The sequence below is a fragment of the Macaca nemestrina genome, chromosome 10, assembly GCF_043159975.1.
Source record: "Macaca nemestrina isolate mMacNem1 chromosome 10, mMacNem.hap1, whole genome shotgun sequence".
Classification (NCBI taxonomy): domain Eukaryota; kingdom Metazoa; phylum Chordata; class Mammalia; order Primates; family Cercopithecidae; genus Macaca; species Macaca nemestrina.
In genome coordinates, this window is record NC_092134.1 from 9,802,546 (window position 1) to 9,820,267 (window position 17,722).

Here is a 17,722-nt window from a genome sequence, read left to right on the forward strand (position 1 = left end):
CCAGGTTGTACTGCAGTGGCGTGATCACAGCTTTCTGCAGCCTTGACCTCCCCAGGGTCAGGTCTCTCATCTCAGGCTCCATAGTACGTGAGACTACAGGCACACCCCACCACAGCTGGGTAATTATTTTTTGTAGAGATGGGGTTTCGCCATGTTGCCCAGGCTGGTCTTGAACTCCCTAAGCTCAAGTAATCCACCTGCCTCAGCCTCCCAAAATGCTGGGATTACAGGCGTGAGCCACCGCATCCAGCCAGTCAACTCACTTTTAATAAGGTCCTTGTTAGGTATAGTGAGGGACATGAGATGAAAAAGAGCTAGACTGTCTTCATGGAGCTTACAGGTTAGTTAGAAAAGATATTAAAAGACAGATGAGATGGGCCTAGACTCCCCACCTACATCTTTCTCCCATGCTGGATGCTCCCTGCCCTCGAACATCGGACTCCACGTTCTTCAGTTTTGGGACTCGGACTGGCTCTCCTTGCTCCTCAGCTTGCAAACAGCCTATGTTGGGACCTTGCGATCATAATTTATTTGCAGGGGAGCTCCTGGGATCATGGCAAACAGGAGGCAGGACTAGATTGCAGCTTCAGACAGAGCAGCATGCAGAGGCTTACATTGTGAATTTTAGCTCCAGATCAACTGCAAGAACAAGCCAGCAATCCTGAGAGGGCTCACAGACCCTGTGAAGGAAGCAGATTGCTCCTGCAGGGCCTGGGAGACCCCCAAATACTGTGAGTGCCCCAACTGTGGAAGTGGGAAAGGGAGACCCTCCTCTCCAAAACACACCCCTGCACTGGAGAGGCTGAAGGTCTGTTTGCAGAGGAAATTTCTGACTTTACCTGGAGCTAAGTCAGACTCAGGCGAGCGAAATACAGGGGAAGAGGAAGCAGCAGAAAGGCAGTGGGAGCTTGCTGGGTCCCCAGGCAGCCCATTCCTGCCTGACACCACAGGGATCCAGAGGGAGGTTGGCCAGAGGAGCAGGGGGTAAAACTCCACAGGGAGAAGGAATTCAAAATTTCTAGTCGAACTCTAATAATTTAAACAGGGCAAGAAGGCTCCTGGCCAGAACTCAGGGAAGGGCACGAATCCGGCATGCAGACTTCACAGGTGGGGCAAGAACTGCAGCCCTTTTCTTTTGCAGCTGGGAGGCGAACAGCCTCGGGCAAATTTTCAGGCCAGTCTCACCCTCTGCCTGGAAACAGACTCAGGGCAGTTGTTGGGGGACACGGTGGGAGTAAGACCGGACCTTCGGTTTGTGTGGGAGCTGGGTAAGGCCTGTGACTGCTGGCTTTCCTCCACTTCCCCCTGACAACCTGCATGACTCAGCAGAGGCAGCCACAACTCTACTAGGTACAGAACTCCAGTGACCTGGGAATCTCACCCCCATTCCCTACAGCAGCCTCAGCAAGACCCGCCCTAGGAGAGTCTGAGCTCAGACACGCCTAGCTCCACCCCCACCTGATTGTCCTTCCCTATCCACCCTGGCAGGAAGACAAAGGGCAAATAATCTTGGGAGTTCTAGGGCTCCGCCCACTGCTGGTTCCTCCCCTAACACAGCTGATGCTTTTTTTTTTTTTTTTTTTTTTTTGAGACGGAGTCTTGCTCTGTCACCCAGGCTGGAGTGCTGTGGCCGGATCTCAGCTCACTGCAAGCTCCGCCTCCCGGGTTCCCGCCATTCTCCTGCCTCAGCCTCCCGAGTAGCTGGGACTACAGGCGCCCGCCACCTCGCCCGGCTAGTTTTTTGTATTTTTTAGTAGAGACGGGGTTTCACCGTGTTAGCCAGGATGGTCTCGATCTCCTGACCTTGTGATCCGCCCGTCTCGGCCTCCCAAAGTGCTGGGATTACAGGCTTGAGCCACCGCGCCCGGCCGACAGCTGATGCTTTCTGAAAAGCACCACCTCCTGGCAGGAGGCCAACCAGAAAAAAAAATAGACCATTAAACCACCAAAGCTAAGGATCTTCATGGAGTCCATTGTACCCTCGGCCACCTCCACCGAACAGGCACTGGTATCCATGGATGAGAGACCCATAGACGGTTCACATCACCGGACTCTGCAGATAACCTCCAGTACCAGCCCAGAACTGGGAAGACTCGCTGGGTGGCTAGACCCAGAACAGAGACAACAATCACTGCAAGTAAGTTGGCTCATAGGAAGCCACATCCATAGGAAAAGGGACAGAGTACTACACGAAGAGAACACCCCATGGGACAAAAGAATCGGAACAGCCTTCAGCCCTAGGCCTTCTCTCTGACAGAGCTTACCCAAATGAGAAGGATCCAGAAACAAACACCCGTAATATGACAAAACAAGACTCTTCAACACTCCCCAAAAAATGCACTAGTTTACCAGCAATGGATCCAAACCAAGAAGAAATCCCTGATTTACCTGAAAAAGAATTCAGGAGGTTAGTTATTAATCAGGGAAGGACCAGAGAAAGGTGAAGCCCAATGTAAGGAAATCCAAAAAATGATACAAGAAGTGAAGGGAGAAATCATTCAGGGAAATAGATAAAGAAAAAACAATAAAAAATTCAGGAAACTTTGGACACACCTTTAGAAATGCGAAATGCTCTGGAAAGTCTCAGCAATAGAATTCAACAAGTAGAAGAAAGAAATTCAGAGCTCAAAGACAAGGTCTTCAAATTAACCCAATCCAACAAAGACAAAGAAAAAAGGGTAAGAAAATATGAACAAAGCCTCTAAGAAGTCTGGGATTATGTTAAACGACCAAACCTAAGAATAATTGGTGTTCCTGAGGAAGAAGAGAATTCTAAAAGCTTGGAAAACATATTTGGGGGAATAATCGAGGAAAACTTCCCCGGCCTCACTAGAGACTTAGACAGCCAAATACAAGAAGCACAAAGGACACCTGGGAAATTCATCGCAAAAAGATCTTCACTTAGGCACATTGTCATCAGGTTATCCAAAGTTAAAATGAAGGAAAGATTTTTAAGACCTGTGAGGCAGAAGCACCAGGTAACCTATAAAGGAAAACTTATCAGATTAACAGCAGATTTCTCAGGAGAAACCCTACAAGCTAGAAGGGATTGGGGCCCTATGTTCAGCCTCCTCAAACAAAACAACTATCAGCCAAGAATTTTGTATCCAGTGAAAAAGTAAGTATCACTTATGAAGAAAAGATAGTCATTTTCAGACAAACAAATGCTGAGAGAATTCGCCATTACCAAGCCACCACTACAAGAACTGCTAAAAGGAGCTCTAAATCTTGAAACAAATCCTGGAAACACATCAAAACAGAACCTCTTTAAAGCATAAATCACACAGGACCTATAAAACAAAAATACAAGTTAAAAAGCAAAACCAAAAAACCAAAAAACCCCTAAAGTACACAGGCAACAAAGAGCACGATGAATGCAATGGTACCTCACATTTCAATACTGACACTGAATGTGAATGGCCTAAACACTGCACTTAAAAGATACAGAACCGCAGAATGGATAAGAACTCACCAACCATCTGCTGCCCTCAGAAGACTCACCTAACACATAAGGACTCACATAAACTTAAAGGGGTGGAAAAAGGCATTTCATGCAAATAGACACCAAAAACAAGCAGGGGTAGCTATTCTTATATCAGACAAAACAAACTTTAAAGCAACAGCAGTTAAAAGAGACAAAGAGGGACATTAGATATATAATGGTAATAAGGCCTTGTCACAGGAAAATATCACAATCCTAAACATATATGAACCTAACACTGGAGCTCCCAAATTTATAAAACAATTACTAACAGACCTAAGAAATGAGATAGACAGCAGCACAATAATAGTGCGGGACTTCAATACTCCACTGACAGCACTAGACAGGTCATCAAAACGAAAAGTCAACAAAGAATGGATTTAAACTATACCCTGGAACAAACGGACTTAATAGATATATATAGAACATTTCATCCAACAACCGCAGAATATGCATTTTATTCAACAGTACATGGAACTTTCTCCAAGACAGATCATATGACAGGCCGTAAAATGAGCCTCAATAAATTTAACAAAATTGAAATTATATCAAGCACTCTCTAAGAGCACAGTGGAATAAAACTGGAAATCAACTTCAAAAGGAACCTTCAAAACCATGCAAATAAATTAGCTGGGTGTAGTGGCAGGCACCTGTAATCCCAGCTACTTGGGAGACTGAGGGAGAATTGCTTGAACCTGGGAGGCGGAGGTTGCAGTGAGCCGAGATTGTGCCATTGCACTCCAGCAAGGGCGACAAGAGCAAAACTCCATTTCAAAACAAACAAAGCACCAAAAAAAACCCCACAAACAAAAAATGCAAATACATGTAAATCAAATAACCTGCTCCTGAATGAGCATTAGGTCAAAAACGAAATCAAGATGGAAATTAAAAAATGTTTCTTTTTTTTTTTTTTTTTTGAGACGGAGTCTCGCTCTGTCGCCCAGGCTGGAGTGCAGTGGCGCGATCTCGGCTCACTGCAAGCTCCGCCTCCCGGGTTCACGCCATTCTCCTGCCTCAGCCTCCCGAGTAGCTGGGACTACAGGCGCCCACAACCGCGCCCGGCTAATTTTTTGTATTTTTAGTAGAGACGGGGTTTCACCGTGGTCTCGATCTCCTGACCTTGTGATCCGCCCGCCTCGGCCTCCCAAAGTGCTGGGATTACAGGCGTGAGCCACCGCGCCCGGCCTAAAAAATGTTTCAAATTGAGGCTGGGTGCAGTGGCTCAGCACTTTGGGAGGCTGAGGTGAGTGGATCACCTGAGGTCGGGAGTTCGAGACCAGCCTGACCAACAAGGTGAAACCCCGTCTCTACTGAAAATACAAAATTAGTTGGGTGTGGTGGCGCATGCCTGTAATCCCAGCTACTCGGGAGGCTGAGGCAGGAGAACCCCTTGAACCCGGGAGGCGGAGATTGCAGTGAGCTGAGATCACCCCACTGCACTCCAGCCTGGGTGACAGCGAGACTCCATCTCAAACAAAACAAAATAAAACAAAACAAGCAAAATAACCCATCTATGACAAACCCACAGCCAACATAATACTCAACGGGGAAAAGTTGAAACTGTTCCCCCTGAGAATTGGAACAAGACAAGGATTCCCACTCTCATCACTTCTCTTCAATACAGTATGGAAGTCCTAGCTAGAGCAATCATACAAGAGAAAGAAAGGGCATCCACATCCACAAAGAGGAAGTCAAACTGTCACTGTTTGCTAATGATATGATCGTTTACCTTGAAAACCCTAAGGACTCCTCCAGAAAGCTCCTAGAACTGATAAAAGAATTCAGCAAAGTTTCTGGATACAAGATTAACGTACAAAAATCAGTAGCTTTTCTATACACCAACAGTGACCAAGTGGAGAATCAAATCAAGAACAAGAACTCAACCCCTTTTACAATAGCTGCAACAAACAAACAAACAAACAAAACAAAACAAAAACTTAGGAATATACCTAACAAAGGAGTCGAAAGACCTCTACAAGGAAAACTACAAAACTGAGGAAAGGAATCATAGACAACACAAACAAATGGAAACACATCCCATGCTCATGGATGGGTGTAATCAGTATTGTGAAAATGACCATACTGCCAAAAGCAATCTACAAATTCAACACAATTCCCATCAAAATACCACCACCATCATTCTTCACAGAATTAGAAAAAAAAAATTCTAAAATTTATATGGAACCAAAAAACAGCCCACATAGCCAAGGCAAGACTAAGCAGAAAGTACAAATCTGGAGGTATCACATTACCTGATTTCAAACTATACTATAAGGCCATAGTCACCAAAACAGCATGGTACTGGTATAAAAATAGGCACGTAGACCAATGGAACAGAATAGAGAATCCAGAAATAAACCCAAATACTTACAGCCAATTGATCTTCAACAAACCAAACAAAAACATAAGGTGCAGAAAGGACACCCTTTTCAACAAATGCTGGGATAACTGGCGAGCCACCTGTAGAGGAATGAAACTGGATCCTGATCTCTCACCTTATATAAAAATCAACTTGGCCAGGCGCAGTGGCTCATGCCTGTAATCCCAGCACTTTGGGAGGCCAAGGTGGGTGGATCACGAAGTCAGGAGATCGAGACCATCCTGGTTAACATGGTGAAACCCCATCTCTACTAAAAATACAAAAAGTAAAAAGAAAAATAAAAAAATTAGCCGGGCATGGTGGCAGGCACCTGTAGTCCCAGCTACTCGGGAGGCTGAGGCAGGAGAATGGTGTGACCCCAGGAGGCAGAGCTTGCAGTGAGCTGAGATCGCACCACTGCACTCCAGCCTGGGTGACAGAAAAAGACTCCATCTCAAAAAAACAAAAAACAAACAAACAAAAAAAACACAAAACACCAACTCAAGATGAATTAAGGACTTAAACCTAAGACCTGAAATTATAAAAATTCTAGAACGTTGGAAAAACCCTTCTAGATAATGGCTCAGGAAAAGATTTCATGACCAAGAACCCAAAAGCAAATGCAATAAAAACATAAAAACAAAGATAAATAGCTGAGACCTAATTAAACTAAAGAGCTTTTTGCATGGCAAAATAAAAGGCAGAGTAAACAGATAACCCAAAGAGTGGGATAAAATCTTCACAATCTATACATCTGACAAAGGACTAATACCCAGAATCTATAATGAACTCAGTAAGAAAAAAACAATTCCGGCCGGGTATGGTGGCTCACGTCTGTAATCCCAGCACTTTGGGAGGTCGAGGTGGGCGGATCACGAGGTCAAGAGATCGAGACCATCCTGGCTAACACAGTGAAACCCCGTCTCTACTGAAAATACAAAAAAATTAGCGGGCGTAGTGGCGGGCACCTGTAGTCCCAGCTACTTGGGAGGCTGAGGCAGGAGAATGGTGTGAACCTGGGAGGCAGAGCTTGCAGTGAGCCGAGATCGCGCCACTGCACTCCAGCCTGGGCAACAAAGTAAGACTCTGTCTCAAAAAAAAAAAAAAAAAAAAAGAAAAAATTCCCATCACAAATTCGGCTAAGGATACGAACAGACAATTCTCAAAAGAAGATATACAAATGGTCAACAAACATATGAAAAAATGCTTAACATCACTAATGATCAGGGAAATGCAAGTCAAAACCACAATGCAATACCACCTTACTCCTGCAAGAACTGCCATAATCAAAAAATCAAAAAACAGTAGATGTTGGCGTGGATGAGGTGAACAGGGAACACTTCTACACTGCTGGTGGGAATGTAAACTAGTACAGTCACTATGGAAAACAGTGTGGAGATTCCTTAAAGAACCAAAAGGAGAACTACCATTTGATCCATCAATCCCGTGTATCTACACAGAGGAAAAGAAATCATTATTTGAAAAATTGCAGCACAATTCACAATTGCAAAATCGTGGAACCAACCCAAATGCCCATCAATCAAAAAGTAGATAAAGAAACTGGTATTATATACAATTGAATACTACACAGTCATAAAAAGGAATGAATTAACAGCATTTGCAGTGACCTGCATCAGACTGGAGACTATTATTCTAAGTAAAGTAATTCAGGAATGGAAAACCAAACACTGTATGTCCCCGCTGATATGTGGGAGCTAAGCTGTGAGGATGCAAAGGCATAAAAATGATACAATGAGGCCAGGCACGGTGGCTCATACCTGTAATCCCAGCACTTTGGGAGGCCGAGATGGGCGGATCACAAGGTCAGGAGTTCGAGACCAGCCTAACATGGTGAAACCCTATCTCTACTAAAAATACAAAAATTAGCTGGGTGTGGTGGCACGCACCTGTAATCCCAGCTACTTGGGAGGCTGAAGCAGGAGAATCGCTTGAATCCGTGAAGCGGAGGTTGCAGTGAGCTGAGATTGCACCATTGCACTCCAGCCTGGGTAAAAGAGGGAGACTCCATCTCCAAAAAAAAAAAAAAAAAAATCTAGAAAGGGCTTTGTTGATTCTTTTCAAGGCCTGAGACTGATCTGTAGTAAAATCTCTGTCACCCAGGCAGATTATGGGAACTGCAAAAGTACCACTTGGTTAGAGCATCTTTATTGAAGATTACGTAGGCACTAAATACAGATGTGCTGCTTTTTTTTTTTTTTTTTTTTGAGATGGAGTTTCGCTCTTGCTGCCCAGCCTGGAGTGCGATGGCGCGATCTTGGCTCACCGCAACCTCCGCCTCCTGGGTTCAAGTGATTCTCCTGCCTCAGCCTCCCGAGTAGCTGAGACTACAGGCATGTGCCACCACACCTGGCTAATTTTGTATTTTTAGTAGAGACAGGGTTTCTCCATGTTGGTCAGACTGGTCTTGAACTCCCGACCTGAGGTGATCCACCCGCCTCGGCCTCCCGAAGTGCTGGGATTACAGGAGTGAGCCACACCCCACCTGGCCTGTGCCGCTCTTATTAAACAACTGCCTCATATAAGGCTCTAAATAGCTTCTTTTACTATTTGAAACTTCATGAACTGTAGTCATTGCAACTGGCGTCTAATCTAGGTGGGAGCCAGCTTCTAAGGTAACGGGACATCCAGCAGATTACTCCACAGGTTTGCTCCTAGCCCGTCCACCTCTTCCTCGGTCAACTTCCCTGAGCCTGCTGCTGTCTCCTGAGCCCACTGTGAGATCCAGATAGATACCCACTGAGGAGGAAGTGGGGTGGAGACACGGGATCAGGCATTGCTTTCTTGTAAATATGTGCATTTCCTGTTACTTTACATGTAAGATTCTGGGTTAGTAACCAGTACAGTGATACTGACATGACACTGGTCACACCTTTAGAATGACAGTATGATATCCTTCATCTCTACTTCTGCTATTTATTTTTTATTTTTTATTTTGAGATGGAGTCTTGCTCTGTCGCCAGGCTGGAGTACAGTGGCGTGATCTTGGCTCACTGCAACCTCCACCTCCCAGGTTCAAGCGATTCTCCTGCCTCAGCCTCCCGAGTAGCTGGGACTACAGGCACAAGCCACCACACCCAGATCATTTTTGTATTTTTAGTAGAGATGGGGTTTCACCATGTTGGCCAGGGTGGTCTTGATCTCTTGACCTCATGATCTGCCCGCCTTGGCCTCCCAGAGTGCTGCGATTACAGATGGGAGACACTGCGCCCGGCCTACTTCTGCTATTTCTATGGGAAATAAATATAATGCCAATGCTGGTTTTTAGTTCCATGACTAACATTATGATCTAAGTCAATGTGTTGTCAGTCCCAGCGAGTGATAATTAAGATGGTACTGCCTACATCTGTGTAGTGTAAAAAAAGAAAAGCACAGCCCGGGCAACATAGTGAGACCCCGCCTCTACAAAAAATAAAAAAATTAGCTGGGTGTGGTGGTTTGAGCCTGTAGTCCCAAGTAGTGGGAGGGAGGCTGAGGCTGCAGTGAGCCATGATAATGCCATTGCATTCAGCCTGAATGACAGAGTGAGACCCTGTCTCAAAAACAAAACAAGCCGGGCATGGTGGCTCACGCCTGTAATCCCAGCACTTTGGGAAGCTGAGGCAGGCAGATTGCCTGAGCTCAGGAGTTTGTGATCAGCCTGGGCAACTCAGTGAAACCCTGTCTCTACTAAAATACAAAAAATTAGCCAGGTGTGGCAGCGCACGCCTTCCAGCTACTCAGGAGGCTGAGGCAGGAGAATTGCTTGAACCTGGGAAGCAGTGGTTGCAGTGAGTCGAGATCACGCCACCACACTACAGCCTGGGTGACAGAGTGAGACTCCGTCTCAAAACCAACAACAACAAAAAAAACACAAAGAAAAGCAAAAAAAGCTTTTTCAGATGGAGTCTTGCTCTGTCACCGGGCTGGAGTGCAGTGGCACGATCTCAGCTCACTGCAACCTCCGCCTCCCGGGTTCACACCATTCTCCTGTCTCAGCCTCCCGAGTAGCTGGGCCTACAGGTGAACACCACCACGCCAGGCAAATTTTTTTGTATTTTTTTTTTTTTAAGTAGAGATGGGGTTTCACCGTGTTAGCTAGGATGGTGTTGATCTCCTGTCCTCGTGATCCGCCCGCCTCAGCCTCCCAAAGTGCTGGGATTACAGGCATGAGCCACCGTGCCTAGCCAAAAAAAAAAATTTGTTTTAAAAGATGATATTGGCAAGGTGCTCCATGACTGTGAAGGGATATACTTTGAAATGGAGTGTGCCAAGAAAAGTGGTGCTTTAAAAACTGGTTTTGTTTAATGTGTATGAAATGTGTATAAAATCAAATACCTTAGAAGAAGATAAATGGGCCGGGCGCGGTGGCTCAAGCCTGTAATCCCAGCACTTTGGGAGGCCGAGGCGGGCGGATCACAAGGTCAGGAGATCGAGACCACAGTGAAACCCCGTCTCTACTAAAAATACAAAAAATTAGCCGGGCGCGGTGGCGGGCGCCTGTAGTCCCAGCTACTCGGGAGGCTGAGGCAGGAGAATGGCGGGAACCCGGGAGGCGGAGCTTGCAGTGAGCCGAGATCGCGCCACTGCACTCCAGCCTGGGCAACAGCGTGAGACTCCGTCTCAAAAAAAAAAAAAAAAAGAAAAAAAAAAAAAAAAAAAAAAAAAAGAAAAAGATAAATGATAAACCCAGGCACTTTCTTTCTTTTTTTTTTTTTGAGACGGAGTCTCGCTCTGTCGCCCAGGCTGGAGCGCAGTGGCGCAATCTCGGCTCACTGCAAGCTCCGCCTCCCGGGTTCACGCCATTCTCCTGCCTCAGCCTCCCGAGTAGCTGGGACTACAGGCGCCCGCCCCTGCGCCCGGCTAATTTTTTCTATTTTTTTTTAGTAGAGACGGGGTTTCACCATGGTCTCGATCTCCTGACCTTGTGATCCACCCACCTCGGCCTCCCAAAGTGCTGGGATTACAGGCGTGAGCCACCACGCCCGGCCAACCCAGGCACTTTCTCTGAACTCTCTACGACAAAGAATTGCCTTACCTACGAACAACTGAGTAGACTAAGTCAATGTCCAAAACTTATCTTTCCTTATTCCTGTTTTCAATCCACAAAACAAAATTCATTTGTGTATCAGGCAGCCTGTAGTCCCGGATTCAATTCATTATGGAACATGAGCCCCGCATCTCTCTCATCTGCTAGCTGGTAAATCTGACCAGGCAGGACAGTACTGGCACATACCAGTGCAGTGAAAAAGAGAGGAAGTGATTCCAAGGCAAGGCGAGACTCCCAGACAAAGAATGGAAAGGAGAGTGCTTTTATCAGCTCCTTTGTCATCAGTCCACTGTTTGAATCTCTACCTTTCTGTCCTAGTTCAGAGCTGCCAGACACACTGGAAGGTCTCCCACCCAACTGGAGTTCAAGAAGGTCCCCGGTGTTCAGTTACTGGCTGCTTTGTCTAACAGTTGATTCCAATAGCCAATCAGACAATTCTAGACACTTTTAGTATCTCCTGGAGCTTTGGCCCTACTCCAATGACTGCTAAAAATGACAAAGGTCAAAAAAATACGAATTGGATTTCAGTTTTTGTGATACAGAGTAATCCAAAGTCTTTAGGGAACAATAAAAGCAGCTCAAATTATAGTTCATTGTGACATGAAAAAAGAGAAAAAGGAAAATGGTACAGAGAAGTGCTAGTAAGAGGAAACCAGCAGTCATGACAGCTCTGCCCCAGTTCCTTTCTTCAAATGTGAGCTTAAGTGTAGGGCTGGCGCTCTACCCTGACTCCCTAGGCTCTACTTTTACTTTGATGATGGCTTCTGCACTAAATGGCTGATCACAGTTAAGGTGAAAGCTCCTTTTGTTGCCTGAGTCCCTTCCAACATGGTTAAGTTCAGAGATAACAGGTCTAAGGAATTTACAAAAGGGAACATTAATTTGTGCAAGAATATTTTAAACATCTATTGAGTGTCAGGCATGGGCTTCAGGGAGCCTGAAGAGTCTGTAGCATAAAAGTGAAATGAAGACGTGCACAAACAGGATACGTGCCATATTTGAGGATGGATAACATACTACAGAGCAGTGGTTCTCAAACTTTCTATGTCCCTCATCCTCCTGGAGAGCTTGCTGTCAGGATTTGAAACCTATGCGCTACTGAGTGGCCTTCTTCATGACTGGATATGGTCAGCACACCCCTCCTCCAGCTTCCACATTCAACTCAAACCAAGACAGACTATCTGCAGGGATGGCATGTTCAACTCTACAACAAGGCCTGTGGCTGGAGCAAACAATTACAGATGAAAACTAGAAGATAATAGCTTACAGTCCCAGCTACTTGGGAGGCTGAGGTGGGAGGATTGCTTGAGCCCAGAAGCTGTCTCCAGCCTGTGCAACACGGGGAGACCTCATCTCTAAAAAACAAAATAGGCCAGGCATGGTGGTTCGTGCCTTGTAATCCCAGCACTTTGGGAGGCTGAAGCAGGTGGATCACCTGAGGTCAGGAGTTCGAGACCACCCTGGCCAACATGGTGAAACCCCGTCTCTACTAAAAATACAAAAAATTAGCTGAGGGTGGTAGTGGGCACCTGTAGTCCCAGCTACTTGGGAGGACTGAGGCAGGACAACTGCTTGAACCCGGGAGGCAGACGTTGTAGTGAGCCAAGATTGCGCCATTGCACTCCAGCCTGGGCAAAGACTGAAGGAGCAAAACTCCGTCTCAAAAACAAACAAACAAAAACAGTAAAATAAAAAATACACTAAAAATAATAATAATAAAAAAAAAATAATGCTGGGTATGGTGGCTTACGCCTGATCCCAGCATATTGGGAGGCTGAGGTGGGATGATCCCATGAAGCTGGGAGTTCATGATCAGCTTGGGCAACATAGTGAGACTCCATATCTTTTATTTAAAAAAAAAAAAAAGGCCGGGCGTGGTGGCTCAAGCCTGTAATCCCAGCACTTTGGGAGGCCGAGACGGGCGGATCACGAGGCCAGGAGATGGAGAGACGATCCCGGCTAACACAGTGAAACCCCGTCTCTACTAAAAAATACAAAAAAAAACTAGCCGGGCGAGGTAGCGGGCGCCTGTAGTCCCAGCTACTCGGGAGGCTGAGGCAGGAGAACGGCGTAAACCCGGGAGGCGGAGCTTGCAGTGAGCTGAGATCCGGCCACTGCACTCCAGCCTGGGTGACAGAGCAAGACTCTGTCTCAAAAAAAAAAAAAAACCAAAAAAAACCCCACAAAAATAAAAGCCTAGATGTAGGAGGTGATGCTGTGTCATCAACAGCTCTCACTTTGGAGAGAAGTAAAGAGTATGGTAATGCCTTTCGTTTCGTGTCTCTGAAAAGGATAAAGGATATTTGAGGCTGGGCGTGGTGGCTCATGCATGTAATCCTAGCACTTTGGGAGGCCAAGGTGGGCAGATTACCTGAGGTCAGGAGTTCAAGACCAGTCTGGCCAACATAGTAAAATCCCATCTCTACTAAAAATACAAAAAATAAACTGGGTGCTGTGGTGTGCTGAGCTGAGGCAGGAGAACTGCTTGAACTCGGGAGGCAGAGGTTGTGGTGAGCCAAGATCACGCCACTGCACTCCAGCCTGGGCTGCAGAGCAAGACTTTGTCTCAAAAAAAAAAAAAAAAAAAAACTCAATAAAATAAAGGATATTTAATCTATTTTCAGGAAAGCATGAGATGTCAATCTCTGGACCTGCCTTCTGGACGCCATTTATCTAAAATTCACTGTTTGTTTTTTTTTTTTTTTTGGACGGTAAAGCACTAGTTTACCTTAGCTACTACTTTCATGGTATATCAACCTTGCAGAAACTTCATTAAAACAGAAGGAACAGGTGCGGAGACTAACTGAAACAGGGTGTAGGAAGATTGTTAAAGTGCTCACCAGCCAGTCTCACAATGCAAACTTTAATGTGCATACAAATCACCTGGGAGTCTTGTGACTTGTGATGCTCGTTCATTAGGTCTGGGACGAGACCTGAGGCTCTGGATTTCTTTTTTTTTTTTTAGACGGAGTCTCACTCTGTCGCCCTGACTGGAGTGCACTAACGTGATCTCAGCTCACTGCAACCTCTGCCTCCTGGGTTCAAGCAATTCTCCTGCCTTGGCCTCTCGAGTAGCTGCGCTACCATGCCCGGCTAATTTTTGTATTTTTAGTAGAGACAGGGATTTGCCATGTTGGCCAGGCTGGTCTCAAACTCCTCACCTCAGGGGATCCACCTGCCTCGGCCTCCCAAAGTGCTAGGATTACAGGCGTGAGCCACTGTGCACAGCTGAAGCTCTGCATTTTTTTTTTTTTTTTTGAGACAGAGTCTTGCTTTGTCTCCAAGGCTAGAGCGCAATGGCACAATCTCGGCTCACTGCAACCTCTGCCTCCTGGGTTCTAGCAATTCTTCTGCCTCAGCATCCCAAGTAGCTGCGCTTCAGTTGCCCACCACCACGTCCAGCTTTTTTTTTTTTTTTTTTTTTTTTGTATTTTTAATAGAGATGGGGTTTCACCATGTTGGTCAGTGTGGTCTCAAACTCCTGACCTCAGGTGATTCACAAGCCTCAGCCTCCCAAAGTGCTAGGATTACAGACGTGAGCCACCGTGCCCAGCGAGGCTCTGCATTTCTAACCAGCTCACAGATGAGGCTGTCCAGGCCCCACACCCCGTGGCAAGGCTAAGTGCTTTACACAAGGGTACTGCCTGTATTCTGGCACATATGACTGTCCACTGCTTGATGAGAGCCCTGGGATCATGATGGCAATGGTGAAGCCTGAAAAGGTGTAAAGGAGTGTTATGGGAGGGCAAGGAAATCATCCCAAGAAAAGGATTAAACAAATACTGATTTGAGCTAGCAGAGATGGTGACATGGAAACAAGGAGATTGGGAAACTGGGTCATATTGGGGAAAAAAAGCATCAAAAATGTCAACTCTATTGTGTTAATGTTCTAGAACAGTGTTGTCCAATAGAAACTAATGCTACTGGGCTGGGCGCGGTAGCGCATGCCTGTAATCCCAGCACTTTGGGAGGCAGAGGTGGGCGGATCATGAGGTCAGGAGATAGAGACCATCCTGGCTAACACGGTGAAACCCCGTCTCTACCAAAAACACAAAAAATTAGCTGGGTGTGGTGGCACGTAGTTGTAGTCCCAGCTACTCGGGAGGCTGAGACAGGAGAATCTCTTGAACTTCGGAGGCGGAGGTTGCGGTGAGCTGAGATCACGCCTTTGCACTCTAGCCTAGTGACAGAGTAAGACTCTGTCTCCAAAAAAAAAAAAACAAAAAACAAAAAACAAAACTAATGCTACCCACATGTGAAATTCTAAATTTTCTAGCAGTTACATTAGAAATAAGTGATGAAATTTATATTTTATTTAACCCAATATATCAAAAACATTATTTCAACAAGTGATCAATATTTTGAGACAAGGTCTGGCTCCATCATCCAGGCTGGAGTATAGTGGTGCCATCTCAGCTCACTGCAATCTATGCCTTCCAGGCTCTAGCCATCCTCTCACCTCAGCCTCCTGAGTAGCTGGAACTACAGGCATGTACCACCAGGCCGGGCTAATTTTTCGATTTTTTGTAGAGACGAGGTTTCACCATGTTGTTGTGGCTGGTCTGGAACTCAAGCTCAAGAGATCTGCCTACCTCAGTCTTCCAACGTGTTGGGATTACAGGCATGAGCCACTGCACCCAGCCAATATTTTTAAATTGAGATATTCTTTTTTCCCCCTAAATATGAAGGCTTCAAAATCTAGGGTATAGTCATACTTACAGACCATCTCAGTTTGGACCACATGTGCTCACTAGCCACATGTGCTGGTGGCTACTTTATGGGACAATGTAGCTCTAGAATCTTGCTACCCAAAGTGTCGTCCACAGAGTAGGGGCAAAAGCACCACGTGGAGGATGGTCAGGAATGAAGATTTCAGGCCCTGCTCTGACCTACCAAATGAAAACCTGCAGCTTAACAAGATCCTCAGGTGATGCAGAGGCACATAAAATTTGACAAGCATTGTTCCAGAACACAGGAATCAGCAAGTTCTTCTGATTGCTAGGACAGACACTTTTAAAAGCTTTTCTTTTTCTTTTCTAAAAAAGTAGAGATGGGGTTTCATCATGTTGCCCAGGCTGGTCTCAAACTCCTGAGCTCAAGCAATCTGCTTGCCTCGGTCTCACAAAGTGCTGGGATTACAGTCGTGAGCCACCATGCCCAGCCTGTTTCTTATTTATATAACATTTAAGAAACTGAGACAAGAATTCAGGAGGGCTGACTACCTGCTTATTCCATCTTGTTTCTTCCTTAAGAAGGAGATGAAACTGTAGGTCTCATAACAATGACCTAATTAACAGTTAAGGGCCAAACAACATTGAGCTTAAACAGACCAACGTGCAATGTTGCCGCTTTGAAAAGACAAAACAGCCAGCAGGTGGTGCCAGAAGCTAAGTGAGGGGAAAATGATTTTCTGAGAAACGCTTAATGATAATTCATGTTTCAAAAACGTGTTTTGGGGCTGGGTGTGGTGGCTCATGCCTGTAATCCTAACACTTTGGGAGGCTGAGGAGGGTAGACTGCCTGAGCTCAGGAGTTCCAGACTAGCCTGGGCAACACAGTGAAACCCCCTCTATTAAAATACAAAAAATTAGCCAGGCGTGGTGGTGCACACCTGTAGTCCCAGCTACTTGGGAGGCTGCGGCAGAATAATGGATTGAACCCTGGAGGCGGAGGTTGCAGTGGGCTGAGGTCACTGCACTCCACCCTGGGTGACAGAGTGAGACTCCATCTCAAAAAAAAGTGTTTTGGTGCTCTCTGTAAAATGGTAGTTAAAAAGAAAGTAGCCTTTCTCTGTCTTTCACATCCTCCTGTTAGCTCATCCTCCTGCTGTAGGTGCCTGAGATCCTTAAGGGCTGAAACCTCTCAAATAGAACTAGTGAGTACTGCTGGTCAGGTTTGAAACAGACCATGCCATTTCCTAGAGTTGGGGTTTTACACTGAAGGTAAAGCGCCCTTCACTCACAGTAAGTGCAGATAGTTACTTCTCAAACAAGGAAAACATAATAGAGTGAGCAGGAAATGCAGAGCTGTTGTCTTTGATTTTGGGGGACGGGAGGAAAAGGAGACTAGGTCTGGCCTAAATTTAACAGGCTTAATGCTTGAATGCTTAATGCTGCAGAATGCAAGAGCTAGCTAACGAAGAGGAAAACATTCCCTTCACATAATCCCAATATCTTGTTTATTTTTATTTTATTTTTGAGCTGGAGTTTCGTTCGTCACCCAGGCTAGAGTGCAATGGCGTGATCTTGGCTCACTGCAACCTCTGCCTCCCGGGTTCAAGTGATTCTCCTGTCTCAGCCTCCTGAGTATCTGGGATTACAGGCACCTGACATCACGCCCAGCTAATTTTGTATTTTTAGTACAGACGGGGTTTCACCAAGTTGGCCAGGCTGGTCTCAAACTCCTGATGTCAGGTGAGGTGCCTGCCTTGGCCTCCGGTAGTGCTGGGATTACAGGCGTGAGCCACAGTGCCTGGCCCTGTTTATTTTTTTTTAAGCAGAAAACTTTGAATCCACATAATTACACCTGTCCTATTTGTGTGTATCGTATTTCTTCTATTTTTTTTTTTAGCCAGAGTCTCACTCTGTTGCCCAGCCTGGAGTGCAGTGGCACAATCTCGGTTCACTGAAACCTCCACCTTCCAGATTCAAGCAATTCTCCTGCCTCAGCCTCCCAAGTAGTTGGGACTACAGGCACACGCTGCCATGCTTGGCTAATTTTTTGTATTTTTAGTAGAGATGGGGATTCACCGTGTTGCCTAGGCTGGTGTTGAACTCCTGAACTCACGTGATCTGCCTGCCTCAGCCTCCCAAAGTGCTGGAAGTGTGAGCAACTG

At 45.9% G+C, this 17,722-nt stretch overlaps 1 protein-coding gene across 7 annotated transcripts in view; it reads right to left on the minus strand.

The window, feature by feature from the left end:
* The window catches only part of MTRFR (mitochondrial translation release factor in rescue), a 29,875-nt gene that overhangs the window by 8,548 nt on the left and 3,605 nt on the right, over window positions 1-17,722 (minus strand). Inside the window, exon 1 of one of the 7 annotated variants that reach the window (XM_011762377.3) lies at window positions 11,193-12,840. The exons of 3 other annotated variants lie outside the window; for them this stretch is intronic. Coding sequence is in view for 1 of the 4 variants with exons in the window: in XM_071070890.1 (XP_070926991.1) it covers window positions 397-398 (2 nt within the window). In the remaining 3 variants the exon portion in view is untranslated. 3 more of the 7 variants (XM_071070891.1, XM_071070892.1, XM_071070890.1) reach the window with 3 other exon arrangements.